This window comes from Mus pahari, unplaced genomic scaffold (assembly GCF_900095145.1).
Source record: "Mus pahari unplaced genomic scaffold, PAHARI_EIJ_v1.1 scaffold_1585_1, whole genome shotgun sequence".
NCBI classification, from domain to species: domain Eukaryota; kingdom Metazoa; phylum Chordata; class Mammalia; order Rodentia; family Muridae; genus Mus; species Mus pahari.
The window spans coordinates 78,845-100,741 of record NW_018393703.1 but is presented as its reverse complement, the minus strand read 5'-3'; the positions used below and the strand labels follow the sequence as shown (position 1 = coordinate 100,741).

At 37.0% G+C, this 21,897-nt stretch overlaps 1 gene segment (V, D, J or C); it reads left to right on the top strand.

The window, feature by feature from the left end:
- The first annotated feature begins 14,878 nt into the window (after window positions 1-14,878).
- LOC110315675 lies at window positions 14,879-15,373 on the top strand. The segment is given in 2 exon segments: window positions 14,879-14,927; window positions 15,051-15,373. Coding segments are annotated over 2 exon segments (372 nt in total).
- Window positions 15,374-21,897: the final 6,524 nt, after the last annotated feature.

The window sequence follows — 21,897 nt, the reverse complement described above, 5'->3', positions numbered from 1 at the left end:
GACTGAAACATTCATACTTTGGTCTTCCTTCTTCTTGATCTTCCTCTGTTTTATATGTACTAGAAATTCTTTTACTAGAAGAGAGAAAAAGCTATTAAAACTCAGCCCACAAGTTAGTGCTAAAAGAGCAAGTTTGCAAAAGAAAGCTAGGAGTCTGTTGCTATCCATCCCTGCTTCTTTTATTTACTTCTGAAACTACAGGTTGTATCTCATGTTCACATACCTACTCTAATGTGGAATCCTGGTATTCTGTTTTTTTTCTAATGCTGTGATGAGGAGGATAAGTTATAAAAGAAAGCCTTTGATTAGCCTCATGATTACAGTGTCAGGTTAGCCAAACATCTGAAAAAATAAGACAACAGTGATATCCGAGAACTCATATCTCAATCCTTAAACAGGAGGCAGAAAGAGCACAGGAGATGGCAGCAAACTACTTTTTCTTTGAATCTCAAATCTCATTGCATGATATATCTCTGCCAAAAAGCTACACCTTCCAATCATTTCCAAACATTTTCGGAAAAAAAAGGATCAAACATTCAAACATGTGAATTTGTCCTGCCATCTCATTCAAACTCACACATCTAGATGCCAGGAAAGTGTATGTGATAAAGGGTATCACCCGGGTTTCTTTATTTCAAAAGGGAAAATTCAAATTTCATCATTGCAGATTGCATCCTTTACAATGTCATTGTACATAAAACTAAAAGAGGAGATACTCTGCACTTGAGCTGCTTAAATTCTGGAGGTGTTTTGAGTCTGAGTGACAAGGAACCACATAAACGATGTAATATATTTCCTCCAGACAAAAGTTTTACAATTTGAAGCAAATGGAAGAAAATTAGTTTCTGATGGGTAGACTAATTTGAACCAGTGTTTCCTGCATCATTGCTTCTAATTACTCCCTGAAACACAGAATGACAGACAGTGAAAAAGAATAGGCATTCCTGTTAGAAATAAACATGAGAGAGATGATACTTGACATTTGTGTAGTTGGCTGGATAGGACTGTCTTAGAGAGAGAGTTAAGAAAATAAATAATTCAGCCAGAAGTTCAAAACTAGTATGGGAGATAACTGGATTTGTTAAATCCATGATTCAAATGTTTTATATGATGGGAGGAGGGGGGGCTCTGGAAGATCTGAAGAATGAACACTGGAATGGAAGCTGAAAAAGCAGCACCTACTGGCATTTGTCATACTCAGGAATTTTTCTCCATATTGAGACAGGTTAATAGGTAGGGAGGAGAATGGTGCCATTGCCTTCATCTCCTGAGGCCTGATCAAATAAAACAAGTCAACATCACCAAGCTTTGCAGAGGATAGACGAAGTAAATGTACATTTACTCTAAAATAGCAGTGAAGAATAAAGAGTCTGAATAACTCAATGACTCATAGGGGGTTAAAAAAAAAATCCGTAATAATATGGGCTATATAGAGGCCTGCCACCTATCTATCCTCTACACCCCAAAAGTGAACTTTTCATTTCATTCAATCAATTACTTTATTTAAAAATTTAGTATAAACTAGTTTTCTCTCATAGGCACAGAACAGTCAATGAATCACAGGATATATATGGAACCACATATCAGGATAACATAAAGTCATAGTGTCCATGACCTTGATGTCAGCATGATGTCAAAGGCCTTTGTATATAGTATAATTGTGGGAAAAAAAGTGATTTTAGAAGAAAATTAAATTACTACTTTAGCATATAGAGGGCACTTTCACTGAAATTATTAGCCTCCAACTTGACTGTGTATGCATGCATTTGTGTGTGTGTATGTGTGTGTGTGCATATCTGTGTGTATGTGTGAGACAGACAGACAGAGAGAGAGAGAGAGAGAGAGAGAGAGAGAGAGAGAGAGAGAGAGAGAGAGAGAGAGAGAGAGAGAGAGAGAGAGAGAGAGAGAGAGAAGTGTCAAAGCCAACATCATGTACATGATAGGCAAGCACCTACCATTTATTTAAGTATCTTGCCCTTTGCAGTCTTAAACTGATAAATAAAACAGCTTAAATTGTTGATGGCAACAAATGTACTGCATATGACCCTAGCAATCAAAACTTCAGCTATTAGTTAACTGTGTAGGTACATATGCTATAGATTCTAGGAATGCTTCTCTCATTTCTCCCTGAAGGTCAATGATGCCTTATCTTTCGTTTCTTCTTATTTGTTTCTTTATATTTGAGAATACAATTTAATCACCAAATTTCTGCTTTCCCCTTTCTCTCTCCAAAACCTCACATAGACCCAAACTCTCTCCTTCAAATTCATGTCATTTTTCATCAATTATTTTATATACTTATATAGATATGTAGTATATACATATATATTATTAAATACAACTGGTTGAATCCATATAGTATTACATATTTGTATATGTTCATGGCTGACCTTTTGTCAGTGGACAACTAATCATTAAGTTCTACCCTTGGGAAGGCCACCCCTCCTGCTCTTTGATTTGCTGTGTTGCCTGCAGTTCTTTATGTAGGGTTGACTCTTGGGATTTCTACATACATTTTGTCCTGTTCCTTAATGTGCTCTTTCTTCAGGTCTCATTTGGCCAGTTGGGTTGGTGAGATTTTATTCCCCCACCCATACTCCACCAGAACTCCCCACTTCCTGAGGCCTTAAGTCTCTCAAAGGTTAGGTGTCTCTTCCCTCACTGAGGCTACACCAGGCAGTCCTCTACTGTATTTGTGTCAGGGGCCTCATATCTGATGGTGTATGCTGCCTAGTTGGTAGCTCAGTGTCTGAGAGATCTCAGAGGACCAGGTTAATTGAGTCTGTTTGTCTTTCTATGGGGTTTTCCTCCTCCTCAGCTGTTTCAGCCTTTCCCTAATTCAACCACAGGAGACCCCAACTTCTGTCCATTGGTTGGGTTTAAATAACTGCTTCTGATTTTTTCAGCTGCTTGTTGTTTCAGTGCTCCTGTTTGTAAGCACATCATAGCATCAGTAATATATTGTATCAGGTCTTGGAGCCTACCCTTGAGCTGTATCCCAATTTGAGACTGATCTCCTTTCCCTCAGTCTCTTCTCCATTTTTGTCCCTGCAGTTCTTTTAGACAGGAATAATTCTGGTTCACTGTATGTGGAATGTCATCCCCATCCCTCGATAACCATTCTTTCTACTGGAGATGGACTGTACAAGTTTGCTCTCTTCATTGTTGGGCATTTCATCTAAGGTCGCTCCCTCTAAATTCTGAGCATCTCTGACCTCCTAGGTCTCTGGTGCATTCTAGAGGCCTCCCTCAACCTCCAACTTCCCAAGGTTGCCTGTTTCCAGCTTACTGCTGACCCTCAAAGCTTCACTCCTGTTCACCCCAATATCTTATCATGGTCTCCTTTCCTTCCCTGTCTCCCTTCTACCCTGGTACTTCCCTTGCTCTACCTCCCTGTGATTGTTTTTATCTCCTTCCCAAGTAGGACTGAGGCATCCTAACTTGGACCCTTCTGATGTTAACCTTCCTGAGTTCTGTGGATTGTATCCTGAATATTCTATATTTTTGGCTAATGTCCACATATTAGTGAATATATACCATGCATGTCCTTTTGGGTCTGAGTTACCTCATTCAGGATAATATTTTCTAGTTCCATCCATTTGCCTGCAGAACTCAGGATGTCCATCCTCATTCTTGATATCAGAATCCTTTTCCATTGAGTAAATGAACCACATTTTTTGTATCCAATTATATTATGGAACATCTGGATTGTTTCCAGCTTCTTGCTATCAAAAATAATACTATCATGAACATAATGGAACATGTGTCCCTGTGGCATCCTGGGGCATCACTTGGCTATATGCCTAACAGTGGTATTGCTGGGTCTTTAGGTTTTATCAGTTTACAATCCCACCAACAATGGAGGTATGTTCCTCTTTCTCCATATTCTTGCTAACATATGCTGTCACCTGGGGTTTTGAACTCCGCCATTCTTATTGGTGTAAGGTAGTATCTCAGGCTCATTTTGATTTGCATTTCTCTGATCACCAAGAACTTCAAACATTTCTTTATGTGCTTCTCAGCCATTAGAAATTCCTCTGTTATGAATTCTCTGTTTAGTTCTACACCCCATTTTTGTTTGGGTTGTTTAGGGTTTTGAACCTTAGCTCTTGAGTTATTTATTATATATTTTGAATATTAGCCATGTATTGGATGTGGGGTTAGTGACAACTTGTTTCCATTCTGTAGGTTGTTGACTTGTGTTGTCCTTTGTCTTACAAAACAATTTCAGTTTCATGAGGTCCCATTTATCAACTCTTTTTTTAAAATTTTTTTTTAGATATTTTCTTTATTTACATTACAAATGTTATCCTCTTTCCTAATTTCCCCTCTGAAAATCCCCTATCTTCTCTTAGGGATCTATCTCATAAAAAATCACCAAACCCAGACACTAGGCAGATGCCAACAGAAGCCTGCTGACAGGAGCCTGATATAGCTGTCTCCTGTGAGGCTCTATCAATGCCTGGTAAATACAGAAGTGGATGCTCACAGATATCCATTGGATGGAGCATTTATCAACTCTTGATCTTAGAGCCACTAGAGTTCTGTTTAGGAAATTTCCCCCTGTGCCAATGAGTTTGACGCTCTTTCCCACTTTCTCTTCTATTAGATTCAATGTATCTGGTTTTATGTTGAGGTCCTTGATCCACTTGTACTTGAGTTTGATGCAAGGTGACAAACATGGATTTATTTTCATTTTCTTACACATCAACAGCCAGTTAGACCAGCACCATTTATTGAAGATGCTTTCTCTTTTCTATTGTATATTTTTGGCTTCTTTGTCAAAGATCAAGTGTCTGTAAGTGTGTGGTTTGATTCCTGGATCTTTAATTATATTTCATTGATCAGTCGGTCTGTCTCTGTACCAATACCATGGAGATTTTATCACAATTGCTCTGTAGTATAGCTTGAGCTCAGGGATGGTGATTCCCCAAATGTTCTTTTATTGTTAAGAATTGTTTTCACCCCGGGAGTCCACCCCATAATCATCTACCAATCACAGACACTATTGCATATGCCAGCAAGAACTTGCTGAAAGGACACTGATATAGCTATCTCTTGTGAGGCTCTGCCAGTGCCTGGCAAATATAGAAGTGGATGCCCACAGTCATTTATAGGATAGAACACAGAGACCCCAATGGAGGAGCTCGAGAAATTACCCAAGGAACTGAAGGAGTTTGCAACCCTATAGGTGGAACAACAATATGAACTAATCAGTACACCCAGAGCTCATGTCTCTAGCTGCATATATAGCAGAAGATGGCCTAGTCAGCCATCATTGGGAAGAGAGGCCTTTTGGTCTTGCAAACTGAAGTGGGAGTGGGTGGGTAGGGGAGCAGGGCAGGGAGGAGAGTATAGGGGACATTCAGGATAGCATTTGAAATGTAAATGAAGAAAATATCTAATAAAATAATTTAAAAAAGAATTGTTTTCGCTATTATGGTATTTTTGTTTTTCCATATGAAATTAATCTTAGCAAGTTTCCTAGATGTATCTCTTGTCACTCTGCTCCAAAACTCTGCATATTGATTGGTTATGGTTTTCTGTAGTGGTCTCTGTCTGTAGCAAAGAAATGCTTGCTTGAAGAAAGATAAAGATTACATTTATCTTTGGTCATAAGAAAAAATACTTTTGCATTTGTGTTAATGATTATGCTAATTTATTGCTTGTAGATTCTCCTCCAATAACCATAATTTCACAAGGACTGCTTAGATAGATAGGTTTCTAGTACTAGGCATTTCTCTTACTGGGAAGGACATATGTCCAGTTATAAAGTTATTTGGTATGGCAAAGGAATGTGTCCCACTGCAGCAACAATAGGGTTACTGTATTCTGTTTTTGCTTGATGTAGTTCATAGTTATCATATCTGGGTAAAACTGCTATCTCCTCCTTAAGCTTACATAGAACCTACTAATACCAAAAGAGCTGATTTTCAGGAAATAGTTTATTTTGCTGTTTCAACTTAGGTGTGTCTTAATACTGTTTTTGAAGTTCCAACTCTTGGGAGTAATCAAGGGCAACGGGGTATAGGTTGAAATTTTTGGGAATCTCTATGACAGTCCTGGATAACAAGTCAAAAAGAGTTTCTCATGTCTGTTATTAGGGCTTCTGTTAGGTGATCTTCCTCTCTTCAAGGGAGAACTGTCAGCCCAGGTGATAAGATTGTCTTAAAGTTATATATCTATACTTAAATTACCTGAATTACAGTTTTTGAGGTAAGTATTATTATTATTCTTGTAGCTTTCTCAAACATTTACCACTTATTTATCCATTTCCCTCTTTCTCCTATAATTATCTTACTTATTTCCTATGGAGGTTCCATTCTGTTATACCACTATCAGATAATTTGTATTCTGTGATGCTCCTTCACATCTTTTCTACCTTCTATGTATAACTACCTTTTGTTCCCTCTCTAAAGACCAGCATTTTATACTTCTACTTTTTGCTTCTATCCATTTGTTCTCTCTAGGGTCCTACAATTCCCCTATCCTGATGAAGGTCTTGTTGTATACTATCATATCATCTGTGAATAGCACAACTTTAAGTTCTTCCTTTTCATCTTGTATCCCTTTGATCTCTAGCTGTTCAATTGCTGTTGCTAAAATTTCATGTACTATGTTTAATAAGTATGGAGAGAATGAACAGCCTTGTCGTGTTCCTGATTTTAGTAGAATTGTTTCTCTCCATTAATTTGATATTGGTTATAGGCTTGCTGTGTATTGCCTTTATTATGTTTGTGTGTGTCCCTTGAATCCCTGATCTTTACAAGTCTTTCATCATGAAAGTTTGTTGGATTTTGTGAAAACCATTTTACCATCTAATGAGATGATCATGTGGTTTGTTTTTCTTTCAGTTTGTTTATATGATAGATTACATTGACAGGTTTTCCCATGTTGAAACATCCTTTCTTCTCTGGTATAACACCTACTTGTTCATAGTAGATGATATTATTGATGTGTTATTAGATTCAGTTTTCAAGTATTTTATTGAGTATTTTCGGATCAATGTTAATGAGGGAAATTCTTTTGCAATTCTCTTTCTTTGTTCAGTCTTTGTATGATTTGTATATCAAGGTGACTGTTACCTCATAAAATGAATTTGGCAATATCTCCTCTGTTTGTATTTTGTCAAATAATTTGAGGAATATTGGTTTTAGTACTTTTTTGAAATTAAAATTTTGCTATAAAACCCTCTATCCCAGGTATTTTTGGGGTTGGGAGATTTTGATAACTGAAATTATTCCTTTGGGAGATATTTATTGATTTAAATTTGAAATCTGATCTTAATTCATCTCTGTTTAGTGGTACCTACCAAGAAATTTGTCCATTTTTTAAAGATTTTTCAATTATTAGTAGTACAGATTTTGAAGTGTGACCTTTGAATTTCCTTGGTGTTTGTTGCTATGTTCCCCTTTCATTTATGATCTTTTTAAATTAGATAGTATTTCTCAGCCTTTATTTACTTTAGATAAGGGTTTGTCTCTCAAAGAACCAATTTTTTTTTTTGTTTCCTTGATTCATTATGTTCTCTTCCTTTCCATTTCATTGTTCATACCCCTCTTGAGTATCTTTGTTTCTTTTTGTTATAGACTGTGTACAGATGCTGTTAAATCTGAGATATTTCCATTTTGCTTGTAATGTGAATTTTTTCAAATTAATTAATTATTTTATTTATTTACCCAAATTTTGCTCACCTTCCCCGTACTCCCTCATAGAATTCTTCCCCTTTATCCCTGCTCCTTCAGCTCTGAAAGGGTGCCCCACAGTATTCCCCCTCCCTGCATATCAAGTCTTTACAGGATTACTCGCAGACAGACATACTGAGGTCAGACAAGGCAGCCCTCTGCTACATATGTTCCAGGGGCCTTGGAACATCCTGTGCATACTCTTTGCCAGGTGCCTTAGTAACAGGGAGCTCCCAGAGGTCCGTATTAGTTGACAATATTGGTCATCCTATGTGTTTGCTTCTTCTTCAGTTCCTTGAATCCTTCCCATAATTCTACCATAGGGGGTCCTGATTTCCATACAATGTTTGGCTGTAAGTATCTGCACCTGTCTCCGTCAGTTGCTAGTAGGACTCACAGAGGAGCTATATTAGTCTCTTGCCATGCATTTTCTTTTTGGTCTGAGTTACCACACACAGCATAATATTTTCTAGTTCCATCCAGTTGCCTGCAAAATTCATGATGTCTTTGGTTTTAATCGTAGAACTGTATTTCATTATGCATATGAACGACATTTTCTGTATCTACTCTTCAATTGAAGGACATGTGCATTGTTCTCAGTTTCTGGCTATTACAAAGAAGGCTACTATGAACATAGTTGAACACCTGTCCTTTTCAAACTGTTGAACATCTTTTGGGTATATGCCCAGGAGCAGTGTATCTGGGTCTTCTGGAAGAACTCTTTCCAATTTTCTGAGGAACTACCACCTTGATTTCCAGAGTAGTTGTACAAGAGGTTGTACAAAACTAATTCAGCAGTGTGTCTTTATGTATTTATCCATATGTATGTAATAATTATAATCTTGTGAAGAAAGGCTATTAATTTGAGGGTAAGGCAGTGGAGCATGGAAAAAAGTAGAGAGAAAAACAGAAGGGATAAGTCATATAGTCATGGTATAATTAATATGCATAAAATTAAGAATAATAAATAAAATATAAGATGTGCATAATCAGGAATATCTGGGTCTGCAACTAGCACTTTGATATTTAACTCTCATTCTATTGTTTGATTCTCATTCTAGATGGTTGTTCAAAAGTTACTCTACCAATTATATTTTACATTAATGATAACCAATAAACTAATAAGTACCACAAAAATAATATAAAATCTAAACATGTGGATGATATGTAAGCATAAATAGCTATATATTTATGTAGATTTTTAAATCAAACATATTATAGCCTTTATTTAGATCTATTATTTGTCAATTTTCTGACAGTTTTAATATTAAGCAATTCAAAATCACAAATTAGCAGCTTTGTGGAGGTTTTACTATTAAAAAAGTAATGGAGTAATAAGGTATTTTGAGAATGTTGTGTAGGAAGGATGTCAAACATAGGGAGTAACCAGGAAACAACAGAAAAAGATACTGGTGTAGTAATGGCCTATACTGTTTTGTTTGTTAGGAGTGCATTCCACCACCCTAACAGAAAGTGTGAACATCTATAGAAGATCTAGGAAATATAAACTGCAGGAAAGTGTCAGGATTACAGGTGGATGGCATGATGGTGATGGTAACAATGATTGCTGCTCTCATTAGTAGTTAGCCATTGACAATGCCAACAAAGCTTACCAAACATGATGGACTAGAAAGAAAAAGTTAACTTGACCATGAACTTTATTACTTAGATTGTCCTATTTCTCCTCACAGGAGCAGGGCTGAGGTACTGAGTATGAGTTGGGTCAGATATTATCCAGTTGTTCATTTTGCTACATTTAATGAAGGCCCCAGTAAACCAGACTTGAACATGGAGGACATCCTTGTTTTTCTTACCCTTACAATGTATGCTGGTGTAAACTTTCAACCAACGTTTAATAATTCACTTTCTTGCTTAAGTTTTAGGGTCCACTCTGGTGTTAAAGACTTGAAGGCTAATTATGTAAGGTCACTTTAAGGGATGGAATAGAAATCCTTTAAAGTTAGTTGATTTATTTTCTTACATGTTATTAAAATTAATGGGCAAAATGAAAGTGAATATGTAACTCCTTCTCATCAGTGTCCAAGATGATTAATATATATATAGTCAACATTCGTGGTAAGCAAGACACTAATAAGAACAAAGTTGCACGGGCTTCCTTAATGATGTCTGATTGGTCCCAAGTGACAGACTAAAAGTCAGGGTATACTATTCTTTCCAGGAGCTATGAATTCATAAAGCTTCATTGTTAGGGATTTAATTTGAGTTGTTATATCTAATATCACAGATGCACCATAAATTTCTATGGAACTAGCAAAGATTCTTAAATATTTATAATAAAGAGAGAATTATTTGGAAAAATAAATTATTTTATTTGATTTAATATCACCTGAAAATATAGTGATTATTTATGTTGATATGTGTACCATTATGTAGTAGGAATGAGTGCAGAAACCCTGACCTGTGGCTTACAGAGGCTCATGATATACACAGCAGTAACTTCTTCACCTGCTAACCTCTAAAACTTTCCTGAGATGCCAAGATAGATGATGATAGAATGCATGATCAGAACAACCAATCAGATTGTGCAACCTACATGAATCAAGCTGTCATGGGCACTTGTGGCCCCGGTGAAGGGTACACAGTTTTGCACAGTTCCTGCAATAAACATGTCTGCTTTTGCCATTTGCCTGACTTCCAGAGTCTGTTTTTGTTGACTCTGAGCATTCTTGCTCCCACCTCAAGGGTCTTTTTTCAGGGTTGCAAGCAACACCAGTGTATGTAGATTATATGTATATGTAGTCACTGTATAAATACAGGAGTGGTAACGGATATCAATTATTTGACAATTGCTTAGATTTTTCAAGAAGTACAGAAGGCAGAAAGAAAGAAAGAAAGAAAGAAAGAAAGAAAGAAAGAAAGAAAGAAAGAAAGAAAGAAAGAAAGAAAGAAAATTCAAGAAAGAAAGAAAGTTAGGAGAAAAGGAAAGAGTAAAGGAACAGAACATACTTAAAAGAAAAAAATAAAGACCAGCCTTAGTACATGGTTATCTGATAGAATGCACGGGATTATTTCAATCTTCTTGTATCTGTTGAGGTCTGTTTTGTGACCAATTATATGGNNAATTTTGGAGAAGGTACCATGAGGTGCTAAGAAGAAGGTATATTATTTTGTCTTGTTCTATAAATATCTGTTAAATCCATTTGATTAATAACTTCAAACTAAATGGAGAGAAACTGAAGCAATCCCTCTAAAATCAGGGACTAGACAAGGCTGCTAACTTTCTCCCTACCTACTCAATATAGTACTTGAAGTCCTAGCCTAGGATTAATATAGTAAAAATGGCTATCTTCCTGAAAGCAATCTACAGAGTCAATGCAATCCCCATCAAAATTCCAACTCAATTCTTCACTGAGTTAGAAAGAGCAATTTGCAAATTCATCTGGAATAACAAAAAACCTAAGATAACAAAAACTATTCTCCATAATAAAAGAGGTCTCTAGTGGAGTCACCATCCTTTACCTCAAGCAGTACTAGAGAGCAGTTGTGATAAAAATTGCATGGCACTGATACAGCAACAGACAGATAGATCAAGAGAATAGAATTGTTGACCCAGAAATGAATCCACACAACTATGGTCACTTGAACTTTGACAAAGGAGCTAAAACCATCCAGTGAAAAAAAATGACAGCATTTTCAACAAATGGTGCTTGCTCAACTGGTGGCTATCATGTAGAAGAATGCAAATTGATCCATTCTTATCTCCAAAGCTCAAGTCTAAGTGGATCAAGGAAATCCACATAAAACCAGAGACACTAAAACTTATACAGGAGAAAGTGGGGAAGAGCCTCGAAGATATGGGCACAGGAGAAATATTACTGAACAGAACAGCAATGTCATATGCTGTAAGATCAAGAATCTACAAATGGGACATCATAAAATTGAAAAACTGCTGTAAGGCAAAGGACACTATCAATAAGACAAAAAGTCCACCAGCAGATTGGGGAGAGATTTTAACCAATCCTAAATTTGATAGGGGACTAATATTATATATATATTATATATAATATTATTTTTTTCAAGAAATTGGACACCAGAAAACCAAATAATCCTATTAAAAATGGGGTACAGAGCTAAGCAAAGAATTCCCAACTGAAGAGTACTGACTGGCTGAGAAGCCCCTAAAAAAATGTTCAACATCCTTAATCATCAGGGACATGCAAATCAAAACAAGCCTGAGATTCCACCTCACACCAGTCAGAATGGCTAAGGTCAAAAACTCAGGTGACTGCAGATGCTGGCAAGGATGTGGAGAAAGAGGAACTGTTCGCCATTGCTGGTGGGATTGTAAGTTGGTACAACCACTCTGGAAATCAGTTTGGCAGTGCTTAAGAAAGTTGGACATAGTACTACCAGAAGATTCAGTAATACCACTCCTGGTTACATACCCAGAAGATGTTCCAACTTGTAATAAGGACACATGCTCCTCTATGTTAATAGCAGCATTGTTTATAATAGAAATATTCTGGAAAGAACCCAGATGTCTCTCAAGAGAGGAATGAATACAGAAAATGTGGTACTTTTATACAATGGAGTACTTCTCAGCTATTAAAAACAATGAATTTATGAAATTCTTAAGGCAAATGATTGGATCTAGAGGATATCATCCTGAATGAGGTAACCCAATCACAAAAGAACACACATGATATGTGCTCACTGATAAGAGGATATTAGCCCAGAAACTTAGAATATACAAGATACAATTTGGAAAACTCATGAAACTCAAGAAGAAGGAAGACCAAAGTGTGGATACTTTGTTCCTTCTAGAAGGGAGGACAAAATACGCATGGAAGGACTTACAGATACAACGTTCGGAGCTGAGGTTGAAGGAAGGACCATCCCAAGACTGCCCCATCCAGGGATCCATCCCATAAACTACCACCAAAGCCAGACACTATTGCATAAACCAACAAGATTTTGCTGACAGAACCCTGATGTAGCTGTCTTCTGTGAAGCTGTGCCAGTGTCTGGCAAATACAGAAGTAGATGTGCACAGTCATCTACTACATGGAACACAGAATCCCCAATGTAGGAGCTAGAGAAAGTACCCAACAAATTGAAGGGGTCTGCATCCCTATTGGAGAAACAAAAATATGAACTAACCAGTACCCCCAGAGCTCGTGTCTCTAGCTGCATATGTAGCAGAGGATGACCTAGTGAGCTATCAATGGAAGGAGAGGCCTTTGGTCTTGGGAGGATTCTAGGCCCCAGTATAGGGGAATGCCAGGGTCAGGAAGTGGAGTGGGTATGTTGGGCAGTAGGGGAATAGGGGAGGGTATTGGGGATTTTCTGAGAGGAAACTAGGCAAGCAGATAACATTTGAAATGTAGATGAAGAAAACCTCTAATTAAAAAAAAAATCTGTACATGATAACTTTTCCCATTCAACCATTTATAAGAACTCACACTAAGTCTGGACACTACTAGGGATATAATTTCAGTGTATAGCTTCTAACTTTACTTCCTTATAATGCTCTTTTGCTACTCAGCTTAGGATCTTCTGTCCTACACTTACACAAATATACATACCCTCCTTAATATTTAGAAAAGATATGGTGCCCAAAGCATATTCAAGTGTGGGATTCATTGTACATTTAAAGACATAAATAATTATTTCTGAGATAATAGTCAAATAAATTTAATAAAATAACTTGTGTTAAAAGTGGGAAGAAGTCATGTGCCATAATGTGAAGACTCACAGGAACATTGGATATGAGTATAATACCAAATTAATCTAAGAGTAGAGGTTATATGTATAGAAAGAGCAGAGAAAACTGATTACTTTGTCTGACATGATGGAAGTAATTCTTGAGTACTTGAGCTAAGCTGTCAAAAATAAGTAAAGTGAGATTGTTTACCTGAGAAGATGGATTATTTATGTGAGATTCTGCCATTGTTTACAAACCACACCTTCCAGTATTATTCTGTTACTCTTCTGGGAATCGCTCTGAACAAGAATCTGCAGAGTGAGTTTTGGTGTTCAGTCCAAGAATCTACATCTAAATGAGTTTCTCAACACAATACTCAGAGAACCTTTAAGAAAAGGAAATGGAAAGACTAATAGAGCCAGAGGATCCCACAGTGTGCAGTAAGGTTGTGAGTACTAGTAACAACACAAGCTATACCTGTAACTTCTCAACATCATGACTACTAAAATGTAGGTTGGACTAGGAAGACAACAATGAACATTACAAACAGAATGGGCAGAATCCCATGAGGCTTTACATTTACAAATTCTATAGAGAAGTCAGTAAATATGCCTGCAGAAGGGCTGGAGAGATACCTCAGTGGATAAGAACATTGATTGCTCTTCCAGAGGTTCTGAGTTCAATTCCCAGCAACCACATGGTGGCTTACAACTATCTGTAATGGGACATGAGGTCCTCTTCTGGTATGGCTGAAGACACAAACAGTGTACTCATTTACATAAAATAATTAAATCTTTAAAGAAAAACATGCCAGCAGAAGAGGTGCTCCTCACTAGGAAAATGTACAATAATTGATTGTCCAGGTTGTTAAAGTCAGCCCTGGAAATGTATATAAAAGTAATATTTGATCAACTCAATAAGGAGTTATATTAAGGAATTTGCATGTGAGTATGCAAATGTATAAGTCCATACAAAAACAATAGAAAAAGAGGCCATGAATTTGAAAGAAAACAGTGAAATGTATTTGGTGTGACTTGGAATATGGAAAGGTAGGGGAAAGTTTTGTAATACAAATTAAGGCTCATAAACGAACATAGACAAGAAAAAAAAAAGAGGAAGCTACATGGCCACAATAACATCTACACTTAACTTTAAAAGGTCAATGGAACCAATTATGCACTGTCTAGAATGGTACCATATCTAAAAATCTCTGACATAGAGATAGACATAGCAAGGAAACTACATAGAACATGATAGAAATCAAAATAAGGTTCACCTCATAGACATTTGCTTTTCTCTGTGTTCAAAGAAAAGCACATTCTCTTCAAATAAACCTTGACTGGGCCTCAATTGGAGACATTAGAGAACCACAGGTCTGTAATGAGTTACTGACCTGATGAGTCCTGCAGCCTTGCCCACCCTTTGCTGATTTGCATGTACCCAAAGCAAAGCCCATTGTCATGAGGACTTCTTCATAATCAGGTCACACACTGTGCTGGAGTCAGCCTCACACAGACCACACACAGACATGGGTGTACCCACTCAGCTCCTGGCCTTGCTGCTGCTGTGGCTAACAGGTAAGGAAGACAACACTGGAACTTTATTCATCTCCTGTAGTCAGTACTTGTTGGTCTCAGTGAAAATCGTCTTCCAACAGAGTTAATCAAGTGGGGATTTGTTTTTATTTTTTTCAATCGTAGTTGTGAGATGTGACATCCAGATGACTCAGTCTACAGCTTCACTGTCTGGATCTGTGGGAGAAAGTGTCTCCATCACATGTCAAGCAAGTGAGGACATTTACAGTGCTTTAAATTGGTATCAGCAGAAACAGGGAAAATCTCCTCAGCTCCTGATCTATGGTGCAACCAACTTAGCAGATGGTACGTCATCGAGGTTCAGTGGCAGTGGATCTGGTAGACAGTATTCTCTCAAGATCAGTAGCCTGCATCCTGACGATGTTGCAACTTATTACTGTCAAAATGGTTTAAGTACCCCTCCCACAGTGATTCAAGCCATAGCATAAATCACCCAAGGAAGCAGAAGTGAGAGCACAGGCTGCCCTAACTCATGATGTCTGCAGCTACTCATCTACTGAGTGTTTATTTTTGCCAGGGCTTAAATGTCAATGTGATGTTTTTATATTGGGATCAGAGAAACTTTTATATGTACTAAATCTCTGTCCCTTTCCCCAGGCCTAATATCAAAACAAGGGAATGCTTCTCATGACTCAGAAAACAAAACAGTAAAAACAAGACAAAACAGAAAACTGTACCTGAGTTACAGAGTTATGACAACAGCTGTGCTTCTTTCTACAGGGTTGTCAACATGCACAAAAACACATGTGTACACACACACACACACACACACACACACACACACACACTGCAAGGTGGAGCTGTTTCAGTAAGAAACTTCTTATCTCTATATAGGAACTATATCTGGGAAAGGAGTCTGTGGAGATAGTTTAAAGATAAAAAACATTGGCTGTTTTTTCAAGAACATCTGGGTTTGAGTCCCAACATGCATATGATTTCTAGCTTTTCATAACTCAAATTCAAGGAATTTTTCAACCACTCTCCTATACTCTGAGTAGGGGCAATCCTGCCAGTGTCCAGGAGGGAAAGAAAACTACAAAGAGGCAAGAAGAAAACTCAGTTTAAATTAACTTCATGAACATGGATCAGACTTGGGGGGTCTGGTGTCAGACAGTGTATTCTCAGCAAAGTTAAACATGATGTAGATTGGAAAAAAGTTTCCTAGTGTAATATGATTCCTTGTGTGCAAAGAAGTACAGTTACTTAGAAACTCAACCTAGGGTACATGCCATTTCTTCCAAGAACTTGAGTTTTAGAGATAGGCTATCTGTACTATCTTAAGAGCTGAAGGAAGACTCTGGCATGTTCTTCTTCATACTGACGATATGGATATCATTTGTGCTATTAGCCATTGCTAGTACTGGTTGTTAGAGCTAAAGCAGAGAGCAACCCCTCAGGAAGACCAACAGTATCAGCTAACGTGTAACTCTGGGGGCTCCTAGAGACTAAGTCACATTCCAAATAGCCTACATGGGCTGGTCTGTGGCCCCTAGCACATGTGTAGAAGAGAACTGCCTTGTCAGGCCTCAGTGGAAGAGGATGTGCCTAATCTTCTAAAGATATGTGCTACAGAAAAGAAGGATGCGGTAGTAGAGGGATGAGGTCTATGTCGGGGTGGGGTAGGTGAGGGAGTGGGTGTTTGATGGTGGTGTGTGCTTGAGGGCAGTGGGTAGATAGGGTTGGGAGTAGCATCTTAAGGGCAAATGGGGGTGGAGTGAAGAATTCTTGGAGAGGGGACTGGGAAGGGGGTCAATGTTTGGAATGTAAATAAATAAAATTTAAAATAATTAGAAGAAAGAGTAATTTAAAAGATCAACAAGTATACACATCTACTTTTTTAATTTAGTGCCTAGTAAGAACAAATACACAACTGCCTCCTAGACTGGCTTCTTCAAACTTATCCAATAGCAACAGCTTTTCCATTATTGGGTGATAAATAATTGTCTTTCTCACATAGGTTGTGTGTTTTGTATTAATACCATCTATTTATGTAACTTCAAAATGCTGCTTGATAATGTTAGAATTTTTATCATTCAAGTGATTGTTGGATCACACTTATTTGTTTATATTCAGGAAAAAGTTCATCATAGATTAACCTAACAGTTTTAGAGATATTCTACATGTCATTATCACCTATTCATGCAAAGTGCCTACCATTATCCGCATCTGCCATTCCAGAGGTAAACTTGTCACAATCAATGTGCCCAAATTGGTCTACAATTATCACTCAGAAGGCAAAGTTTATCTTATGACTCTATGTTGACTCTACATAACATCACTTTCAACACATGTGTAATGAGAAATATTTTTTCATTGTAGTTTCATAAGTCTTGTTTTACCATCCTCTGATCCCTGATCATTTTATCTTTCTCTTCTCCTAATAAATAACATTTAGGCATTATTTTATTGTTTCTATAGCTCATTCTTTGTCAGCATTTTATAAAGTTTTGTGTTGATGACCTCAAAGGATGAGTTAGGGGAGGGACTAAAAGAGCTGAAGGGATAGAAACCCCATAGGAAGAACAAATATATAAACTAACCAGATAACCCAGAGCTCCCTAGGACTAAACTACCAATCAAAGAGTACACGGAATGACCCATGGCTGCAGCTGCAGAGAATTGCCTAATCTGGCATCAATGGGAGAGGAGGCACTTGGTCCTATGGAAGCTTGATACCCCAACATAAGAGAATGCTAGAGCAGTGATACTGGAATGGGTGGGTGGGTGGGGGAGTACCCTCATAGAGGCAAGGGAGAGGGAGAATGGTATGGAGTTTTGCTAAGGGGAAACTGAGAAAGGGGATAAAATTTGAAATGTAAATAAAGAAAATAACAACAACAACAACAACAACAACAACAAAATCAATATAGAGTTTTCATTGTCTTTTCTGGATGATACTGTTGCTTTCATGCAGTTTCCATCCCTAACCCCTCATTTCTTCTTTTTCTGAATTGTATACTATGCCTGGTTACCTCATATATTCATCCATTAATCTACTGAAAAATCATCATATTTAATCTTAGGACTTGGAAATTGAAAATAAATTTATTATCTGAAAAATATTCTGTAAACATTTTTTAAATGTGGAAATGAGGTTTCAAGTTAGAAATATTTAAAGACTTGTGGGTAAATACAAAAGTTACATTATTTGTTAGTTGACTGATAAGCATATATATTGGTAAAAAATGCTATACATGTGACAGTTATTAGGATCTACAGTAGTACTGGCTAGTTTCATATCAACTTGACACAAGCTAGAGATTTTGAGTAATGGAAATCACAATTGAAAAATAATTTTCTTCATAAAATTGGCCTGCAGTTAATTATCTGTATTACTGTCTTGAATAACAATGCATGTGGTAGGGATCATGACACTGTGGGTAGTGCCACCCTTGGGCAGTTGGTCCTGGGTGTTATAAGAAATTAGGCTGAGCAAGTGTTGAGGAACAAGCTAATGAGCAGATTTCTTTATGGCCTATGCATCATCTCCTAGACCAGGCTTCCTGCCCTGCTTTAGTTTTGCCATTATCTCAGTTACTAAAAGTATGTAAGTGACTTTGATGTGTAAGGTGAAATAAACCATTTCTTCTTCAAGTTGCTTTGACCATGGTGTTTATCATAACAATAAAAACCCTCAGAAGGACAAAGGTATACAAAGATCTAAAAATAAACAAACAAACAGAAACAAACAAACAAACAAACAAAAAACAAAGGAAAAATCCAATTAAAAACTAGGCTCTGCTCCACACTTTGTCTCCATATTTCCTCCTGTGAGTATTTTGTTCACCCTTCTAAAAATCACTGAAGCATCCACATGTTGGTATTCCTTCTTCTTAGGCTTCATAGAGTCTGTGAATTGAATCTTGGGTATTCTGAACTTTGGGGATAATATCACAGATGTATCACAGTACCCAACTATGCCACTTCTGGGCACATACCGAAAGACTTATGTTTCTTACTACAGAGTCACATGCTCATCTGCATTCAGGTTTCCTCTATTCACAATATCCAGGACATGGAAACATTCTAGATGTCCATCAACCAATAAATGGATAATGAAAAAGTGGTTTCATCTGTCATATTTACAATGTATATTATTCTCATTAGTACAGATAAGAGTCTCTAAAATAAGGTATATGTTAAGCCACAAAATACGTTGTAATGAATTTTAAAAAATGTTTACATAATCATTGTGACTAAGAAGTTAATATTAATCAGAAACAATTTTTAAATCATACAAAGTTATAGATGTTGAAAATCCCCTGTTCTTGAATGACCAACTGGGAATCAAAAGTAGAAATGCATATTTAAGCTTTACTATAAATACAACAGAAAGAAAACAATAGTACCAAAAGCTAGAAAGATAATAACCCCCCATGAGAATGGGTAGGTAAAATTAATGTTGTGGTAATTATCATGATACAAAAAAACTACCTGTAGGTTCAAATCAATCCCAATGTCACACTTCATGGATAGGGAAAAAAAAAGTAAAGATCTTAAATGTTGCATGAAAACAGATGAAAAAGAATAGTGTTGGATCTATTTCCATACACGATCTCAAATGATATGAGAGTACTAGAGGATGGTAATAATAGAAACAACATGGTGCTATTGTGCTGACAAAAACAAAAAAAAAACAAAAAAAACAAAAAACCCAGAACAACAAATAAACCAATTACATGTTTACATCAATGTGAGAGAAGATCCAGATTTAAGTCAACACAAATGTATAAATTTGGTCTCTCTCTCTCTCTCCCCTGTGTGTGTGTGTGTGTGTGTGTGTGTGTGTGTGTGTGTTTATGTGTGCATGTGTAAGTGTATGAGTGTGTGATTTTGTATGTCTCTATATGTCTGTCTGTCTTTTGTTTTGTTTCGTTTATTTCTGGATTTTTGTTTTTTGAGACAGGGTTTCTCTGTATAGCCCTGGCTGTCCTGGAACTCACTGTATAGACCAGGTTGGCCTCAAACTCAGAGATCCTCATGCCCCTGACTCTGCCTACCAAGTGTTGAGATTAAAGGCATGCGCCACCACTGCCTGGCCTGTCTGTCTGTTTACACACACACACACACACACACACACACACACACACACACAAATGCCAAATGGAAGGAGGATAGACATGTCAACAAATAATGATGGGAACACTGAAGAATGAAACTTGAACCCTGTATTGCACACTCCACTAATGTCAATTCGAAATGGATACATGATGGCAAGAAGACTGCAAAATAACACTAAAGACTCAGAATTTTAGACAAGGGAAGCTACCAAATATGCTACAACATTAAAATATAGGTTAAAATATTCTAAACATGACTGGGATCAATCTAGTAATAAGGTCAACAAATAAAAACATGGCACTTTGAAGCTAAAAGATTTCTGGGAATAATCAATTGACTGAATACCTGTTCTATGAGAAAGTAGAAAATCTTTATCAATTGTACAACTGATAGATTATGAATATCTAGAATACATGAAGAACTCAAAAAGCAAACAATATAGAAAACAACCCAATAAATTTGGCTATAACTATGAAGAAAACACATGAAAACCCATGTTCTACCACACAAAATTATTATTTATTAAATTAAAACATGTTTCAAGGGTAGTATCCTGTTGGTTGATAAAGTTCTCAGAACTATATTATTAAACAAAATTCTAATGCAATGGTGATTTCATCATTGTGAGTTGTTGGTCAGGGAGGATGCAGAGGCCACCAACCAAGATAGAGACTTGTCTTGTTTCTTGCTTTTCTATAAAATATAGGTGATAAAGCCACAATACTGATGATATTATATACATTGGATGCACAATATAGAGAAATCAAAACAGAAGTGAGTGAGCAGCTTCTTCACTTCTGGGTAGCTTTGATGGTTTGAAGTTTGCAGGCAAAGACAATTGTGTACTCAACCTTATAGAAATCCTATCATCTACTAGCCTAAACTGACAAGCAAGATGTGTCTATCTGCACAGTGGTGGCAGTACAGTTATGTAACCAAATGCTTTCTTTCTGAATTTGATAATTATCCCAGAAAATTATACATTAAATATAGTCAGACACATTGGTGTGAAGATCACAGGCTCTAGATGGGAACGTATTTGTTAGGTAAATTGACCAAGTGCCAAGTTTTCCTCTATGTATAGAAACATATTTATATTTATATACTTAAGTGAATTCTACCCTCTATTTTAAACCAAGAAGCCCTTTTCCTGAGCAGAATGGAAAATGAAGAGATTTATGAATGTTCAAGGTGCTGAGAGAAAGAGACAAATGAATGCTAAGCCATGAGCAAATCATTTGCTCCATGTAAATGACATCTCCTAATGCTTAGGGGACATTGCAGAAGAGGGAACAGAAAGATGCTCAGAAGTGGAATACATGTGAATTGCCATCTTCTGGACACAACACAGCCATCACAATTACAGTCTCACAGCAGCTGGGCGTGTGTGGACTGGGTCTGCCCAGTAATGTATCTGACAACAGTGAATCATGGATGGCTGAGGGGATCTGGGAAATTAGCACATACTGATGAACCAAGAACTAATTCAGTGACAAGAAAATGTTGCTTTTAACTCTCTACCCACTAATGATTCTGTCAGGCTGCAGTGAATAGTTCCAATAGAGTGTCAACATAGATGGATCTTAGTAGAATTTGTCACAAAAAAAACCAAAAAACCATTTTGTCATTATACTGGGAAATGTACTGGTAAAAATGCAAGGTAGAGTTTAAAGGGAGACAAGAATTATGTGAGGGGAGATAATAAAAATATATTACATACATTTATCTATTTTTCTAAGAACTAGTCAATATTTTATTTAAATAAATGAAAATGAAAACAAATGAAACCGGGCTTGGTGGCGCATGCCTACAATCCCAGCACTTGGGAGGCAAAGGCAGGCGGATTTNTGAGNTCAAGGCCAGCCTGGTCTACAAAGCAAGTTCCAGGACA